At 40.2% G+C, this 17,343-nt stretch overlaps 1 protein-coding gene and 1 long non-coding RNA gene across 4 annotated transcripts in view; one reads left to right on the forward strand and one right to left on the reverse strand.

The window, feature by feature from the left end:
* Nucleotides 1–15,819, forward strand: part of LOC310701016 (uncharacterized protein) — an 82,275-nt gene extending 66,456 nt beyond the window's left edge. For both annotated transcript variants that reach the window (XM_083490975.1, XM_083490976.1), the window contains exons 28-34: nucleotides 2,672–2,703; nucleotides 3,574–3,596; nucleotides 8,893–8,967; nucleotides 10,565–10,692; nucleotides 12,346–12,481; nucleotides 13,106–13,246; nucleotides 15,474–15,819. In XM_083490975.1, the coding sequence (XP_083347101.1) occupies nucleotides 2,672–2,703; nucleotides 3,574–3,596; nucleotides 8,893–8,967; nucleotides 10,565–10,692; nucleotides 12,346–12,481; nucleotides 13,106–13,246; nucleotides 15,474–15,621 (683 nt within the window). In that variant the 3' untranslated portion in view covers nucleotides 15,622–15,819. The remainder of the gene's footprint in view (nucleotides 1–2,671; nucleotides 2,704–3,573; nucleotides 3,597–8,892; nucleotides 8,968–10,564; nucleotides 10,693–12,345; nucleotides 12,482–13,105; nucleotides 13,247–15,473) is intronic.
* Nucleotides 5,076–8,883, reverse strand: LOC310701023. 2 transcript variants are annotated; one of them, XR_014522894.1, is made up of 3 exons: nucleotides 6,684–8,883; nucleotides 6,294–6,569; nucleotides 5,076–5,477 (listed from the first exon to the last, which is right to left on the reverse strand). It is a non-coding gene; the product is annotated as an uncharacterized lncRNA (long non-coding RNA). The 2 variants fall into 2 exon arrangements; XR_014522895.1 differs by having other exon boundaries at nucleotides 6,294–8,883.
* Nucleotides 15,820–17,343: the final 1,524 nt, after the last annotated feature.

Consider the following 17,343-nt stretch of genomic DNA (forward strand, 5'->3'; position numbering starts at 1 on the left):
TTTGGTGATTTTTGAAGCTTTTCCAAAACTTTCCCGACACCGTGCTTCGCAAGACGAAAAAAATCGCAAGACGACAAAACTCGCGGAATGAATTAATTTCGTCTTGCGAGGCACCACTGTATGTGTGTATAGCAGATTGGAGTATTTGGGACTACAACCCCATCATCCATGACCACTAGCCATGTTGTCTGGAGCTGATGGGACTTGGAATCCAAAATATCTGGAGGGCACCAAGTTAGGGACGACAGCTAGTGTATAGGATTCCTGCCTTGAAAAGGATTCTGTGAAATTTCCATCAGCACTTGCTACAGATTTACAAATCTGTGCCACTTATGACAACTTGGGTAGAAGTTTTACTCTGGAGCAGGGTAAATTAAATTAAAGAGTATATTTATTCAATTTGTGCAGAGGGCCAATACCCCAAAATGCTCCGGGGTATATAATCATGTAGATATGGATTAAATACAAAAGCAGGTAAGAGATGACTATAGTTAATCCCTTTTGTAGTTAGTGCTGTCTCTTGAGTGCTGACCCTAAGACCTTGAAGTTTTAGCCATATAAAGGCTTTCTAAGTAAGTAAGCAAATGCCTATCAATATTCATGATTCATAGTTTCAGGCACAGCTTCTCTATGTCAATCCAGTCAAAGGCAGCAGAAAGAATGAGAGAAAGAACAGGCAAGGGTAAAATATTTCTCATGGTTCCTCCAGGGAGAAGAACTGTGGCTCTTGTCTAGGAATTCTTGGATCCACTGGAGAATGCCTTTGAGTCATCATGTTTTAATTGGGTTGGATCCTCAATTAGTCTTCCTCCACCACCTCAGTGAGGGAATCAGAATGAGAAAAACAGAAAAAGCATAGACTCTAGCTTCCATGGTTATTAGTATCAGCAAGCTGGCCCAACATTCTTAAGCAGCCACTAAGCTGAAATCCAAAATATTAAAATGGTTAACTGCTTATCCTGGATGGAATAGCTCTGATACTTCCTTAAGCAGAAAAAATGTCTCTTTTGAAAAGGGGCAATAGGGAGGGCAGGACTTTCTCTTTGGATCACTGTCCAATCAGCACCCATCAGGGCCAAGTTCAACACTGCAAGCCAGTCTATGATTTTACCAAAATTTCCACCATTGTATGGGCACTGACCGTTGTTTCTTTTGAAATTAGAATTCACTCTATATGTTAAGAGTGGGTCCAAAATTCACCATCTTAGATTCCTTATAGGATTAAAAGTCTGGCCAGAAGAGTTTAATACTTCAAAGGCACAGATGCACCATTAAACAGGGAGTGATTATTTGGTGAGAAACATTTGTTGACAAATGGCAAACACCTCCCAGTTGCTCTCATTGAAGATAACAAGGATAACTTTAGCAAAAAGAAAAGATTAGTCATTGGCTTGAAATTCACATCCCATGCCCTCTAAGGTTAAAAACAATTAAAACTGTTTACATGGGATGGCTGCTTCCTCTGAAAGCAATCTTAGGGTCCAGGTTACAGGTGGCTGTTGGTTCAAATTTTGTCTCTATGGACTTTTCCATCACAGTACACTCCCCTCCACCCAGTGACGCTGCTCCTGCTATTGTGATGTAACGTAAAGCTCATTATAAGAAAAGGGTTTCTCTCCACCAGTTTGACAACATCATACTCAGGCAAAGCAAATGAAGGGCAAAAGAAACTAAGCTAAGGTTTTTAATTCCTATACTATTTTTAAAATTATAATTGCTATCTCAAACATTTTCTGAAGGTTGAAAATTTGTGTAGCTAATGTTTTCACAGCATCAAATGTTCTGAAACTCTGTAATTGAAGGAAGCACCACGGAGAATGTTTTGTTCTTTGTGCTTGATATGATATGAAAGTAGAATGGCTGTATATAATATAATATAATATAATATAATATAATATAATATAATATAATATAATATAATATAATATAATATAATATAATATAATATAATATAATATAATATAATATAATATAATATAATATAATATAATATTTACAATACTATACAAGATGAACTATTGATCTTATCTGTTGAATAAAGGCAATGGCTTTAATCAAACTCATTAAATGTTTTTTCTTTCCGGAATGAACTTATACATAGTTCTGTCAGCATGTGACTCATAGGTGAACCTCTTTTACCAGTTAAGGTTGCTTCCTCTCCTTTGCCAGTAGGAGTGTCTTTTGAGTTAAATTCCACTCAGCTGATCCTCTGGCTGTTGGGGGAAAAGTTCCAATCCATTAGACTATTAATGCAACATTAAAAGTTCCAATCCATTAGACTATTAATGCAACATAAAGTATTCATGAGTCCATTCGTAATGAGGTGAACCGAAGTGATTTGGGACAGACTCACATTTCCAAACCACATCATTAACAAGGCTTGGTTCACACACAATGCTAAGCCATGGTTGTTTAAAGTATGGTTTATATAGGAATGTCTGAACCCAGCCTAGCAGACTGGTCCATGTTTGTTTTCTGACCTTCAGCAGCAGTGAAAAGCCCTACTTTCATATGGAAAGAGGGTTTCATTTTTGTATAACAGGCAAGAAAAATTAGACTGCTTGTCTCATCCTATTCCAGAGCAGGATATTTAGGTAATATTAATTAATGGCTAAAGATGAACCACATATGCTTGATTTGGTTCCTGATTTTCTCTCTCTCTTTGTACCAGGACAAAAACAATTCCCTGCCCTTGGGACTGAGGTATGGCATACTGTATTTGTATTCAGAATACTGGGATTGATTGTATGTTTTAAAATTTATTACCAGGATGTTATGCTTTGAAAGATTGCTGTTATGCTTTGGAATTTTGAAAACTACTTGAAACAGCAAAACTGAAAAGGTCTCTCCTCCACTTATACCATACACTTGCTCTTGTTTTGGTAGTTTCGTCATTGGTAGTCTTGCCTCCTGTCAAGAACCAAATTGTCCTCACCCAGGCAAATGTGTATACATTCTTTATACACAAAGCATCATACATCAGTTTAGTCAGAACCTCCCATCAACCCACCTGGCCCATAAGGGGATAGGTGGCAACTATCCAAGGCTTATAGCTAGCACCCTTCTCTGAGCCAAGATCCCAGGGTCCACAGATAAGCATAACATCAAAGCAAGCCAATTACCATGTATCACAGCAAGTGCATAAACACAGGGGAGCTCATTGCTGCTGCTGCAACTAAAAATTAGTTTCAGGCTTATCCTGACTACCAAGATAGGGTTTGCAGAGCTTCTGGAACAGGCCCACCTTTGCTTCAACACATACTGCAAATGTTTGGATTCCCCAAGCCTCTCAGTTGTGCATGGATGGTTCCATGTGGTTACGTAAAGATTCACAGAGCATGTTTACTTTTAGTTATATTAGAAATTGTTGGGGAATTTTAGTGATGGTGTGCATCTAAATGGGGCAATGGGAGAATTTCCATAATCTTTCCTAAGGAGTGCACCAACTTAGCCTGGGTCTTGAAGGGCTTCAGTAGAAGTAATGAACATCTACATTTTCTGCTTAACAGCTGTTAGGATCGTTATTTTAAAATTTACAACCTCTGTTTCATGTCTTGTTTTTGTCTGTTTTAGGGTTTGGTACTTGCTGACAAAAGGTATTTGTGATGAAAGTATGATTAAAACATGTATTTTTTTCACACGTAAGGAACAAGATTTTGTTTCCCATTTCATCATCATTTGTATACTTCCTTTCTACATTGCTGTGTTCAAGATGGTTTGCTCATGCCTTGTGGCAGGCAGCAACACTATTTATTTCATCTGCTACAGCAATCAACCAGTAGTATAGCTCACTAGCAACAGGTAACCCATCCTGTTTCTCCCTTTCCAATTGCCACCACCCACTGGCCACGTCCCCCCAAGGCAAGGGGTGAATAATTACAACTACACTGTGATGGTCTTCTTGGGAGCAGCTGTCTCCCAAGAAATTCCAAGATTTCTGTTTGGCAACCTCAGCTAGTCTCCCCTCTAGGTCTTACTCTCTCTTAAAAAAAACACCTTCCAGCTCTTTGAGGCATTTTAACCACTGGTTACATACCCCATGGTCCAAGTAACATTGGTGTGAGGACCACCACCCCTAGAGTGTGCCCGTAAACCAGCACAACCCAGAAATCTAACTGAGCAGCTTATTTAAAAGGAGTATAGAAAATGGGGTAAGGGAGAGAAGCAGAGAGTAGGCATGATCAGGATGAAAATTAAACAATCAGAATATTTATCCTATACTAAGCACACTATCACAGCATAAGTTACTCTCAGTGGTCTCCTCTAGTGCTTGTAGCTTCTGGAGTTGGTTGCAGGATGAGGGATAAAGAATGGAATATAGAGACCATTTTGTGGCCTTTTGTGCCCAGGTAGCTTTGAGTTACAGGTCACTAAGCCCAGCCCAGGAGCTTAAAGTTGAGAGGTAAGGCTGTCAAGGCATTAACTACTGATGGAGCTCCCCATCTCCCTGTGAAACAACAAATCTTTCCTTGTGGGGGGTTGGTGGAGAAACATGGGCTGTCCGCCACCAGGTAATGGAAGTTGAGACAGGTGAGCCAACACATATGTGGTCCTTGTTTCTGTGGGTGATGTGTAGTCAGAGTAAAATATTTCTTTAGGATTTAAAATATTTATAAATGTTGGAGGGGGGAAATGTAATTAGAGCAGCTTATGTTATAGAGCATAACCTGAGCCAGATGTAAGAAATATTCCTCTCTTCTCATTATAACCAGATATACTGTATATATCATACATTATAGATAGATAGATAGATAGATAGATAGATAGATAGCCAGTGTGGTGTAGTGGTTAAGAGTGGTAGATTTGTAATCCGGGGAACCAGGTTCGCGTCTCCGCTCCTCCACATGCAGCTGCTGGGTGACCTTAGGCTAGTCACACTTCTTTGAAGTCTCTCAGCCCCACTCACCTCACAGAGTGTTTGTTGTGGGGGAGGAAGGGAAAGGAGAATGTTAGCCGCTTTGAGACTCCTTCAGGTAGTGATAAAGCGGGATATCAAATCCAAACTTTTCATATAGTGTTTTACAGAGAATTGTACATGCTGAAAAAGTATTGTAAAAACAATCAGAAGTCAGTGCTGCTATTTAAATTTTGTTTGATGAATCAACAACTGTTGTGGAGGAAAGCTGGATATATTTTTCATTATTTGCTTGAAGCTATTCTCTTCTTTTTTGATCCTTCAGTGAATTTCAAACTAGTTTGCTTGCACAATGAATGATAAGGGCCTGGGGGGTTTGCATTTCTGCTACAAACATCCAGAGAATTCTTTTAATCATGCATGCAGTGGTGCTTTCTGTGGTCATTTCTCAGCTGCCGTAGCCCTTGCTTTCATCCTGTGAGCTTTTGAAACTGCTTCTAAAGTTCAGGGTAGGATGAGTATTTGAATAATGATTCTGTTTGAATCCCACCATTTACTATATAGAACCACGTCCTCGGTCCTTGTGGTTCAGCTCAGGTGAACAGGGTGCTCCGAGACCCATCTAAAATAAAGTTCAGTAAAGTAGAAAAATCTATCACATAAGGTATCCAAAATATAGAAGCCATTTAAACTTTACTAAATATTCCAAGGTACAAAAAATAAATGTGACGGAGATGTTTTTTTGGTTTTGTTTTTAATTTGAAGCCTGTCCAGTGACAAAGCTGTAGTTAAAAGTTCATAGAAAAAAAGGATTTGGGACTCTAAAGTGCAGGCATGCATGTGACAATATGTATCTTAGAACACAAAATGCAAAGTGTATTTCACAGCTTCTCCTGATCTACATTTTCTAGATAAAATATTATAAAGAAAAGAAAGTCTTTGGGATGTGGGGGTGGGTGGGATCAGAATCAATTCTTTCCATGAGGGAGTAACACACACACACACACACACACACACACACACACACACACACACATTTGCAGAGTTAAAGCTATCATTCCTTTTTCGTCTACTTAAAAATGTATAATGGAGTGCTGTGAACTCTAATACACAGATTCCTAGAAGTCTAATTCATTGCCAGCTGTGACAATCAGTATGTTGTGGGAATTTATGCCTTGTCTATTTTTATTTTCCCATGAAGCAGAGTGATCATTTCATGGGCATCAACTATTATTTATGACAGACATCTACAATCTTTGCTTTTACAATTTTTTAATTGAGATTCATAGATTCAGTTAGGATTTCATGCCTGTAAGTAGTAAACTGTGTGACTCAGAAAGAACTCATGAAGACTGACTATAAAGAATGAATTTAGCTGGTAGCTATGAAAAGCAAAATGGCTTTGTGTATAGACACGTATCTATATTATAACGCTTACCTTAGGTCACGGTTCAGGGCTTAAATAAAACAGATTGCATAATCTGCAAAAGTTTAAATGTTCCTCCCTGAAATGGAAAAACCTGCCATGGCTCTATACAAAGGAGAATGGGCAATGGAATTTGTTGCTGCTTGGGTTATACCCATGGCCACAGTGTGAGAGGTAGAGCTGTCAAGACATGGCTGCCTCTGGGGTTTCTCCATATCTCTTCCCCGAATTTTCGGCTTCCTTATTTATTTATTTATTTATTTCGTGAAATGTATACACCACTTGATTCTTTAAAAAGAAAGAAAATTAAATCCTAAAAGCGTGATTTTTAAAAATCAAGAAAAAATTACAACCATAGTTTAAAACATACAAAGGCAAAATACTAAAACAGATTAAAATTACCTCAACGTTCCATGCATCTGGGTAGGCTTATCAGAACAAGAATGTTTTAGCAGGCACAGAAATTTTGTGCAGTGGAGCTGCCTGCTGGATATCAATAGGCAGGAACTTCCAAAGTGTAGGTACTGCCACACTTAACATTCAAGTTCTTACAAATGCGATACAGGTATTATGTAGCGCTGGTGAGTAGTGCAGATTCTGCCAATTTAAGTGGTCGAGTGGGCACCTGTGGGGTAAGGTGAGCTGGTAGATAAACTGGTCCCAAACCGGTCATTAAAGAAATCTCCAGCCATTTTATTTGTGAAAAGGAAGCTTTACAATCAGTTCTTTAGCCAGTGTAACTGACAAGAACCAAGGCACTTGTTTTTAAATTTTGTAAAAATTAAATGTTTTATTATTACTTCTGAATACAATTACACAAATCCAAACCTTATTCAGTGCTCTGCATTTTGGTTATTGATGTTCTGCGTGCATCCTGTCCCCTGCTTTCTATCCTGTTTTTCAAGACTGCGTCTTATCTCAGGGGAAGCTTAGCAGTTAGCATCATGTTAGTGTTATCACAGCAGGCTCAGTCATAGGTACTTGCCACATCTGGTAGAGTCACAGCAAGAATAGTTAGGTGGGGATAATGACAGAACTTTCAAGTCCAGGTTAAACAGGTTAGGACCTTGGATAGCTCCCAGAGACTGGACCATGCTTGTCAACATAGAGCCAACTGTGAGGCAGACAACACCTCTTCTGCTGTAGGCCCCACCTTCTAGAGCAGGCTTCCTCAACCTCAGCTCCCAGATGTTTTGAGACTACACTTACCATCATCCCTGACTACTGGTCCTGCTAGCTAGGGATCATGGGAGTTGTAGGCCAAAAACATCTGGAGGGCCAAGGTTGAAGAAGCCTGCTCTAGAGGGAAAATGCTGCCTGTACTCATTGTCTGATTTTGCATTCTTCGGCTTCTGCAAAGCTGAGAAGAGGCTCAGAACTTTTCCTCAGAGCCTGAAGATGGTGGTTGCGTCATCCGGTCAGTAGGGCACAAATTTACAACCGAGAAAATGATGCTTTAGAAAATAAAAAGTTTAAAATAGGATCAAGAAGATGCGTAGTATACTTGATATCTATGATGGCTATTGTCAGCATTTTCATTCTCTCCCATTGGTGGATGTGATCTGAGGTCTTGAGATGTACGCTGATGCAAGTTTTGAAAGTCATCCCACAGATGGGGAAAGCACTTCAGGAGTCTGTTATATACATAACGACTGTATGTTTGATTGTGTATGGCTGCGTTAGGTAATGCAGCAACGGTTACCATGAAAAGGGGGAGGATGTCAGCATTTTCATTCTCTCCCATTGCTGGATGTGTGATTATTACATCACATGTCTGTGTTTACATTCCATGCTTGGAAAGTGTGAGAACGGAAGCCAGTCCTATCTCTTCCGTTGTATTGTACTTTTGTATTTTCTCTCTCTCTCTCTCTTGGAGAAGATGTAAGAGGATGCCATGATTGCTTTGTCCTGTATATGTTGCTTAATAAATATAACTTAGATGTCACACCTCATCGCCTCAGCTTCCAGTTTTACTCTGCTGTATGAGTGTGCACATATTTTCAGATATGTGTCGCTGCTGCACACCGGGACGGAAGAGTTATGAACGTCCCGGGCTGCGCTCCACAAGGAAGACGCCAGGAGAGGTTTGTCTCAGTTCAGGGGCTGTGCAGTGCCCACCCCTGGAGCTTCTGACAGCTATAAGGGTTTAGGCAGACTGTAAACTACTCAGGACCCAAGTTTTTCAAGGACCTTGAACCTGGCTTGGCTGTAAGTGGGCAGCAAGCCAGTGCAAATGTGACACCATTGCTAAGACATGTTGCCAGCCCTGTCACACCCCACCCCCGCCACTTTAGCAGCTGCATTCTGCACTGGTTGAATCTTCTGAACCAGGCCCAAGGGCAGCCCCACATAAAGCACATTGCAGTAATCCAGCCTCAAGGTTACAAACACACAGACTACAATGGTCAGGCTACCTCTGTCCAGGCATGGCCATAGCTGGTGAACCATATGGAACTAAGAAAAGGCACTCCTACATATTATATTCAATCAATTTTGCTTAATAAACAATTGCTTCATAAATCAGTTTCCACATGATGTTAGTTAGTTAGTTCTTACATAAAGCATCAATGCATTAAAACGTGACTTATTTATAAATCTTTTTATTTCATAGGCCCCATCCAAGAAAGAAGACCGTCCCGCAGGAAAATGAAAGTTATGAGACCTCTTATGAAAGAGATATTATAAGGTACAGAGTTTTAAAAATTAATTTGTATTTAAATGTTAATAATCTGCCTGTCTGTCGCTAGGGATGCTCTGTGTGACTCATGCTAAACCATAAAATACTATGGGAAGTATTCAGCTGGCTTTTACTTGGAGTAAATCAATTGAAATTAAAGGGTCTACTCTGAGGAAAAGTAAATTGAATACAACACAGTATTAATAAAATACTAATTAGGGACTAACCCTAAGCCTTCAAGGAGCTATTGGATGCTGCCAACCTCCCTCTCTGACAGCAGAGTGAGCACAAAAAGGGGGCATTCCAGAAATGTGTCAGGGGTGTCTTGGATCCATTGGACTCAACCTCCCTTCTTCCCAGTGGCCCTCATGAAAGGTCAAAACTCTGTGCATTCCCTGGAGCTGGCTTAGTTATTAAACTTCCCATTAGTGCCAGTCAAAGTGAGGGAAATGGAGTGGCTTAGGAAGTACTGGTTCCTCTGTTGTGGAATCTCATATATCAGCACTACCTTAAGATCGCTCTGTTAAAACAACAACAAAATCAAATTCAATGGAAACTAATGCAGCAGCATATAAATACCCACAGCCAAATGCCTGATGAAAGGGTTCAAAACTTTAATTACTTAGTTAGCACTGGTTGTATAAAGCATAGCTCCTTGGGAAGGAATTCAAATGTTACCGTCTTAGTTTAATCCACCATGCTCTCCTTAATAGTTTCCATCAACACACCATCTGCCCAACAAAAGTAATTTCAGCCATCCAGGAACAGCTTGACTGGCATGCAGGGTTATTGCTGCCTTGCATGCAGAAATCAAGGTGACAAGTCTAGCTGAGGGCGATGGATTTTGACATGCCTCCAAGTCTCAGGTTTTTATGTATGTTTTGCATCATTTGCATTCAGTTTCCCCTTAGCCTTAGGGAGACTTTTATGTGCATTTTACATATTTTATTTAGAATTCCCCTTAAGAATGTGTGAAGTTTAAATAAAATCCCCCATGAGTGGAAATTGAAAGAGAGAGAGACAGAGAATATGTAGAATTCCCACTGAAAGTGACGGCACATCATCAAGTCTTATGATTCCCAGTGGGACTTGTGGCATTGATTTCAGTATGTGTGGCAGCAGGAGCTCAGTGCAATAGTGAACCACTCTTAGGCAGTCGAAATTACCATATTTTTCGCCCTATAAGACGCACCAGACCATAAGACGCACCTAGCTTTTGGAGGAGGAGAACAAGAAAAAAAATATTCTGAATCCCAGAAGCTAGAACAGCAAGAGGGATCACTGTGCATCAATCCCTCTTGCTGTTCTGGCTTCTGGGATAGCTGCACAGCCTGCATTCGCTCCACAAGACGCACACACATTTCCCCTTACTTTTTAGGAGGGAAAAAAGTGTGTCTTATAGAGTAAAAAATACGGTACTTCTTTGACAAGCAGTCCTCAAATCACCTGGTATGGAAAACTGGAGAGAACTCCTGCCCTGATCTCACATTAGTCCAGGCAGATAAGATCATGTGTGTGCACTTGGGAACCACAGCTCATTGGATTCCTCCCCCAGCCCTAATTCAAACAAAACTCACAGCAGCATATAACTTTGCACTTTCTTTAGGGTGGTGGCCTGGAGGAGGAAGCAAAATGAACGAATTCGCCAAGCAGAGGAGCGGCGTCTGATGCAAGAACATTCGAAAAGGTCATGTTCCCGGAACCACTGTTTCACACCTAGCAACTCCCTGCAGTGTAAGGAGGTTGATTTCATTAACACATTGTTATTGTGGGGGGCATTAGGAATGTTGGTAGATCACGCGGCTCTTAATCTCAGGGTTTGAGCCCCATGTTGGGCAAAAATGAGTCCTACACTTCAGGGGGTTGGACTAGATGATCCTCGGGATCCTTTTCCAAAGCCATGAATCTGTTATTCACTGCATTGTAAGGGATTGCATCCAACTTTACAATGGTTCTTCCATGAAATAGGTGTCAGACTAAAGCAAAAACCATGACTAAACAGAACTGTTTTCTTAAATGTGCTCTTTACATTGGGCAGGCATTTGAGGCCATTGATTGAGGTCTTAACCATCTTTCTACCCTCTACTTCTCTTTGGTGCTTAAATCTAGACAACATAAAAAGCAAATCGGTTTTAGAAGTTATGATTCATTCATTGCCAGCATGTTTCCAGCTTTGGTTTACTTGATGATGGCTTCTGTTCTAAGTGACAAGGAAGGCTCAGCATGTGGTTTACATCTGAGGCATCCATTTGAGAGGGAACAAATCCCGGCATGTCCGAGGGCCTTCCTTCAATTCTATATAATTATGGCACTGGCAATTTTAAGTCAAGTGCACACCCTTTCCATGCCACCGCAGACAGATGACATCAACTGAACAGATCTGATAATTAAAACAAAAGCTTCCCTTTAGTATTTTTCTAGTTATACAATATTCTACCACAAAACAGATGTGTGAGCTATTTTGCTAGTGAGCTATAGCAGTTTTACTTGCATCCTTGCACATGTGAGCAGGCTCAGTAATGTGAACAAGGCATCACAGGTTAGCTGAGTGAAAACTTGGATGTATTTTAAACACAGATTGGTGTATTTTAAAATAGGCAAAGCGGTAGATTACTCACCTTTATTACATGCCTTCATAACCTATCTCAAAATTCCAGAACAATTCATAATTTTTATAAAAACACACATTTCATTCCCTTAGGCCATAATATTTATCACAGGTATGATTTTTTACTTGAAGACAAGCTCATTTTTTATTTTTTATTTTTGCTTGAGGACATATTCATTCTTATCCAGAAACTCATATTCTGCAACAACAAAGCCATTTTAAATGTATGCAGTAAGGATTTAACCATGCAAGCATTGCATGCATGTACACTGTTAACACACCAACCTGCTTGGCTACAGATTCATAGGATGCTAACATTTCACACTGGAAATAAGATCTGACTTAAATGAGATTCTAGGTACATGTAATGTTTCACAGGTAAGTTTTTCTTGTGTACCAATCATCCTGTTTAAATTAGGCCCACAAACAAGGGAAATACCGTGTTGTATTCCATACAGTGTACCCCGTGACTGGCAGCTGCTTTTGTGAAAAAATACCAGTACAGCAATGCCTCACAAACAAAAAGGGCTTCAGTGTGAAAAGAAATGCAGATAATACATGAAAGGGTATGTTTATAAGGCTTGGTATCAGCAGTTTGGTATTTTTCTCCATGGGTATACACAAATGTACATAAAACAGCAGTCTTGAACTCAGTGAGTACAACCCAGAGAAAGTTCACTGAGCTTAGGTGCGATTGAAAATCACTGGAGCAAATTTAACAAATGATGTGGAGCATGTTCATCCTTTTAGAGTTTCTTCTCCTCGTCTTAATTACTTAGATCAAAATCTACAATCTCCTGAAAACTTCCCTGAAAATTTATTTGCCTGGATGAAGCCTTACAGACAACACCAGGGCCGTCCATACACAGTGATGGAAGAAACAACCATCAATCTCCCTAGAGAATTCCCTTACAGGTAGAGGAAACATTAAAACATTTCTGTGTTTTTTTGTTAGCTTAATTCCTCATAAAATGTCTTGCAAACATCTTGCAGTGTTTCATACAAACCAAAGTTCTATTGCCCTGAAGTTAAAGTGACTGAGCTACTCTACTGAAATGTTAGTAAAGGGCATCAAATCTAGCAGAGCTAGACATCCCCCTTCAATTTGCTTTTTCCCATATTTCTCTTCAGGGCTCTGTATTTATGCTAGGTTTAAATAAACATATGGGGACAACAGGATGGCTATCTTGTCCAGGTCATCCATTATATGCAGAGGGGATATTGTGCTGGTATCCTGGCACTGAGACCTAAGGGAGTATTAGACAAAGGATTAAATGCACTTGGTGCACATTTCACTCTTATCATGTGAAAAAGCTCAGAGGCTGATCCTGTTGATGTTTTCCTGAAGATATGTCCCATTGTCTATTGGGGCTTGTTCCCAGGTTAAGTAAGCATAGGATTGCAGTCTCAGATCAAAACACCTAGAGGTTTTTTGTGTTTTTTTAATTAATATTTATATTCACAAACTATGCTTCTGTGTCTTTTAAGAATTCTGGCTTGCATTATTTTAGAGACCAGTGTAACCTATTATATTCATAGGTTGGCCTGGGGAACTCCAACCACTCAAGATGTAGACATAAAATTGTATCGTCCCAAGGTGAAGTTTGATAAGGAACGCAAAATAAGCAGCCTGCATGTAGAGAAGAATTTGCAGCCAACTCAATCAATCCCAGCCAGAGGGTATGTTTGGAAGATAATATTTGTTCCTGTGCCAACTAGGTCCTGCCATTCTGTTCACCCCTCAGTTCCTTGTGCCCTTCTTCTCAGTCTTACTGATGACAGAAGGCAGCATCACATCTTCATTTCATGGAAGAAAGAACTTTGATTTTCACCATGGTTTTTGTTTCTAATCAACAAAGGTTTGATTGCTTTTTAAGCAAAAAATAAAAATAAAAATGGATTGTGTGATTATGGAAGAAGATTCACAATTCTGCTTCCTTTAGCGAAATGCTGTCACAGAAAATGCATTGGTTTATAGATGCTGCCTTACTAGATTATATTACATACAGGGATTACACTATTTTTCATTGTCACTAAAATGTGCAGATCTGGAATCTGAACTGGACAGACAGGCAGAATTCACCAGAACATTTTATGGACACTTATTAAAAAAATCTGGTGACAGAGTTCTGAGAGATCTCTTGGACAAAATTAGTGCAAGGCCAGCATGTTCCAGTGATGTCACTAGGGCTGTGTACACATTGTACTTTTGAGGAGGCACATTCTTTCCTGTAAAGAATTCTGATCACAGTAGCTTACCCCTTGCAGAGATACCAACAACCCATTAAAAAAACTATAATGCCTAGGATTATTTGCAAGGAAAATGTGCTTCAAATGTGCTTTAAAGGTATACTGTATACTCAGCCTAGAGCATTCCTGAATCCAGATGGGAGTCTTTGTGAAGATGCCTAATTGCAGAGATAGTGCTGGTACAATAATAACCCTATCTCTCCAGTAGAGTTATTTAAGGGAGACAGTGGAGATCTCATCCTCACATTTGTTATACATTCATGCACTTATCCCATATTTTTCCGTCTATAAGACACTCTAATGTATAAGACGCCCCTATTTTGGGGGACTCCAATTTAAGAAAATGGGGGGGGGGGAGATACTATCCATGTATAAGACAAGCCCAGACTTTAAACATTGTTTTAGAGTAAAAAAACACAACCATAGTCTTATACACAGAAAAGTACGGTATATACATATACAGTGGTAGCTCAGGTTAAGTACTTAATTCGTTCTGGAGGTCCGTACTTAACCTGAAACTCTTCTTAACCTGAAGCACCACTTTAGCTAATGGGGCCTCCCGCTGCTGTTGCGCTGCCGGAGCACGATTTCTGTTCCCATCCTGAAGCAAAGTTCTTAACCTGAAGCACTATTTCTGGGTTAGCGAAGTCTGTAACCTGAAGCGTATGTAACCTGAGGTACCACTGTACATACAATACATAGTGTATATACTGTACATCAGGGTGGGCCAAGTGGACTGCAATTGTACTTCAACACAGACCCCATGGGCCACACACTGCCTTGTCGTGGGGCGGGGGGGGGGGGAGCAAGGCCCAAATTTGACACCTCCCAACTATCCCCAAGCTCCCTTCTCAAAGCCGGCTAAGCAAGGCACTGGGCCATGGAAAGGAGGCACAAGGCTCTGGCAGGGTCCTAGAGCCATCCCACCTCATTCCCAAAGCCCAGTGCCTCGGTTACCCAGCTTTGGGAAGGCAGTATGAGGGCTGTGGGGTGGGGCATCAAATGTTGCTGAGGGCCACCCAAAAAGGCCTTGAGGGCTGCGTGTTGGACTGCCCTGCTATATAATTTAAACATTGCTACATAATTAACAGTAACAGCCACCATCATCCCTGGTGCAAAAAGCCTCTGGAAACAGCTGATAATCCAGCATTCCACAGTAAATATTTAGGAGCCCTGAAAAACCACATTTCCCATAATTCCTGGTGCCTAGGTTGCTGCCATGTCAATGTCCTGATTCCAGGGAGCGAGAGGCCTTGCAAAGAGGCCTTTCTGTTACCATGGGCATCACAAGGTAAGGGGTAGGCGGAGGAAGCAGTTTCAGTTCTGGGATACATTGGCACCAGGCAAACGCATTACGAGCCAGACTTGAACTTTAGTGGAGTTTTGTCTCGGCTTGTAATGAACTGGAAGTGTTGACTCTTCCGTTTACCATTATGAGCCCCATAATTCTGCACTTACATGTCATCGCTATTGCTAACAACGGTTCTCAGCGTTATGAGACACAATCTTTGGATATAGTACAGTATGAAAACCATGTATTTTTTCCGTCCCTGCTTTTGATTACTAGTTGTTTTTAAGTCCCATTGTCAGCATTCCTTAGTGTTAACTGTTTTATCACTTGGTGATCTGTCTTCTTTCTTTCCTTCTCTCTCTCCAGGAGATTCATCTTAGTGAATGACCCAGTTGGAGTACCTTCTACTCCTCCTTTGAGCCCACTGGAGAGCAGGTTACTCAGTGCTCGTTTCCCTAAACAGAAAGAAAAGATTCTGAATTCTCTCTTCACAAATGTGCAGGAACCATTCTAGGCTTTGCTTTTATTTTCAGCAGCTTTGTCTTACTGAATGAGATGCCTTCATCATCTGCTCCTTCTGTGGGTCCATTGCACACAGCTTTCTTCATTCTTTTCTCCCAAACTTGTGGGCACAGTGATGTCTCATTTCATATTATTTGAACTGGTCTCCAATATTGGTTAGCCAAGTAATAACACCATATTCCAACCCTCAGTTAATTTTGCAGTACGAGTTATTTTTATGATGGACTGTTTGTTGCTCTTAATTGATTCTTACTTGGATAGTTCATAAATTATTTTCCTCCGCACCAAGCACTATTTAGTAAATAAGTACTAATGGCCAAATGGAAAACATATGAATTACTACTTATATGAACAACTAATGGAGTTAAAAGCCAGATATCTGATTTGTGCAAATGTCCATAGCCTATGGTTGTGAGAAATTTTGTTTTCCTGATAGAATGAAGTACTACGCTTTCGTTGATGTCAACCTCATTTGGGCTTTGGGTGAAACTCCCAGTCCTTCCTTACAAGAAATCCTGTTCTCTTTCTTCCACTCATCTTCATGCAAAAATTAGAATTAGCGCCTTGCAAGGGGCATTACAGGAAGCACTGTAAGTCTCACCCAAAGCTCAAATGAGTTGTTGTTTTTAATTTGCAAGTAGACTTTGAGCAACTGTTGGCATGTCTATGACGGTCACCACCACATCTTTTTGGGCTGTCCATTTGGCAACCTGGTGATCCATTGAAGTGGATGCTGTTTCTCCTTCTTGAAGGCAAATTGGTAACTACATGAAGGATCCTTGTTGCTCCTGATAAATTCTGATGTGTAGCATCATTCAGAATTTATTCATCCATGTTGATACTAATGGAGATAGTTACCTTATGAGGATTCTTCTAACTCAAAAATAGTTTGAAACGTCAGCTGTCACACTACTCAAGTCTGTCTAATTGGGTTTCCTTCCCTCTGGAATCCTGATTTTGAGGGAGTATTAAGGACCACTGGGTTCTGACTCTTAAGACACCTTAATATATGCCAATTGAAGTGGTACAAAGATGGTGTAGCTTGCAAGTTTCAGAAAGACCACAGAACTCATATAGTTAACCCAAAGATTAGTTATTGAAGCTACTATATCTAAAAACTGAGGCAGGAGTAAAAGTATAGTAACAGGACGTAGAAACTAAGGTTTGTCCTAAGCAAGTTTCTTTGCTATTTCCACCAGAGAAAGTCAGTATAATTTTGCTAAATAAAAGAATGAGATGCATGTTTAAAAAGCTTTGATCAGTATTTATCTTTTCTGTGTACAAGGCCATGTTGTATGCTAAGCATTTGGCCAGTCTTTGAGCTCTCTTCCAGATGCAGTTCAATATTTCTGGTTGCTATATATCCTAGATACTCAAAATACACACACACACACACACACACACAGAGAGAGAGAGAGAGAGAGAGAGACATTAGGGTTGGCTTTACCCTAAAGTAGCATAAAGTGATTACTTCAGGCCACAGGATCCAGATGGGGCACCACTTTTCTACCCCTATGTATCCTCAATAAAATGAACTTTGTGTTGTTTTTATCTCTCACTTCAAGTGTGCACTGAAAAGCATTTTCCTTGGTTTCTCTTCAGCAACAAACACTCTTCTTATTTCTTCCTAAGCTGGAACATCTTCCAGAAGCCTGGAATCTCTAAGCAGGATTCAGCAGTATGTTTTCAATTATTCTGTGCTTATATATATATA

Source organism: Podarcis liolepis (genome assembly GCF_965112155.1).
Source record: "Podarcis liolepis genome assembly, chromosome: 2".
NCBI lineage: Eukaryota > Metazoa > Chordata > Lepidosauria > Squamata > Lacertidae > Podarcis > Podarcis liolepis.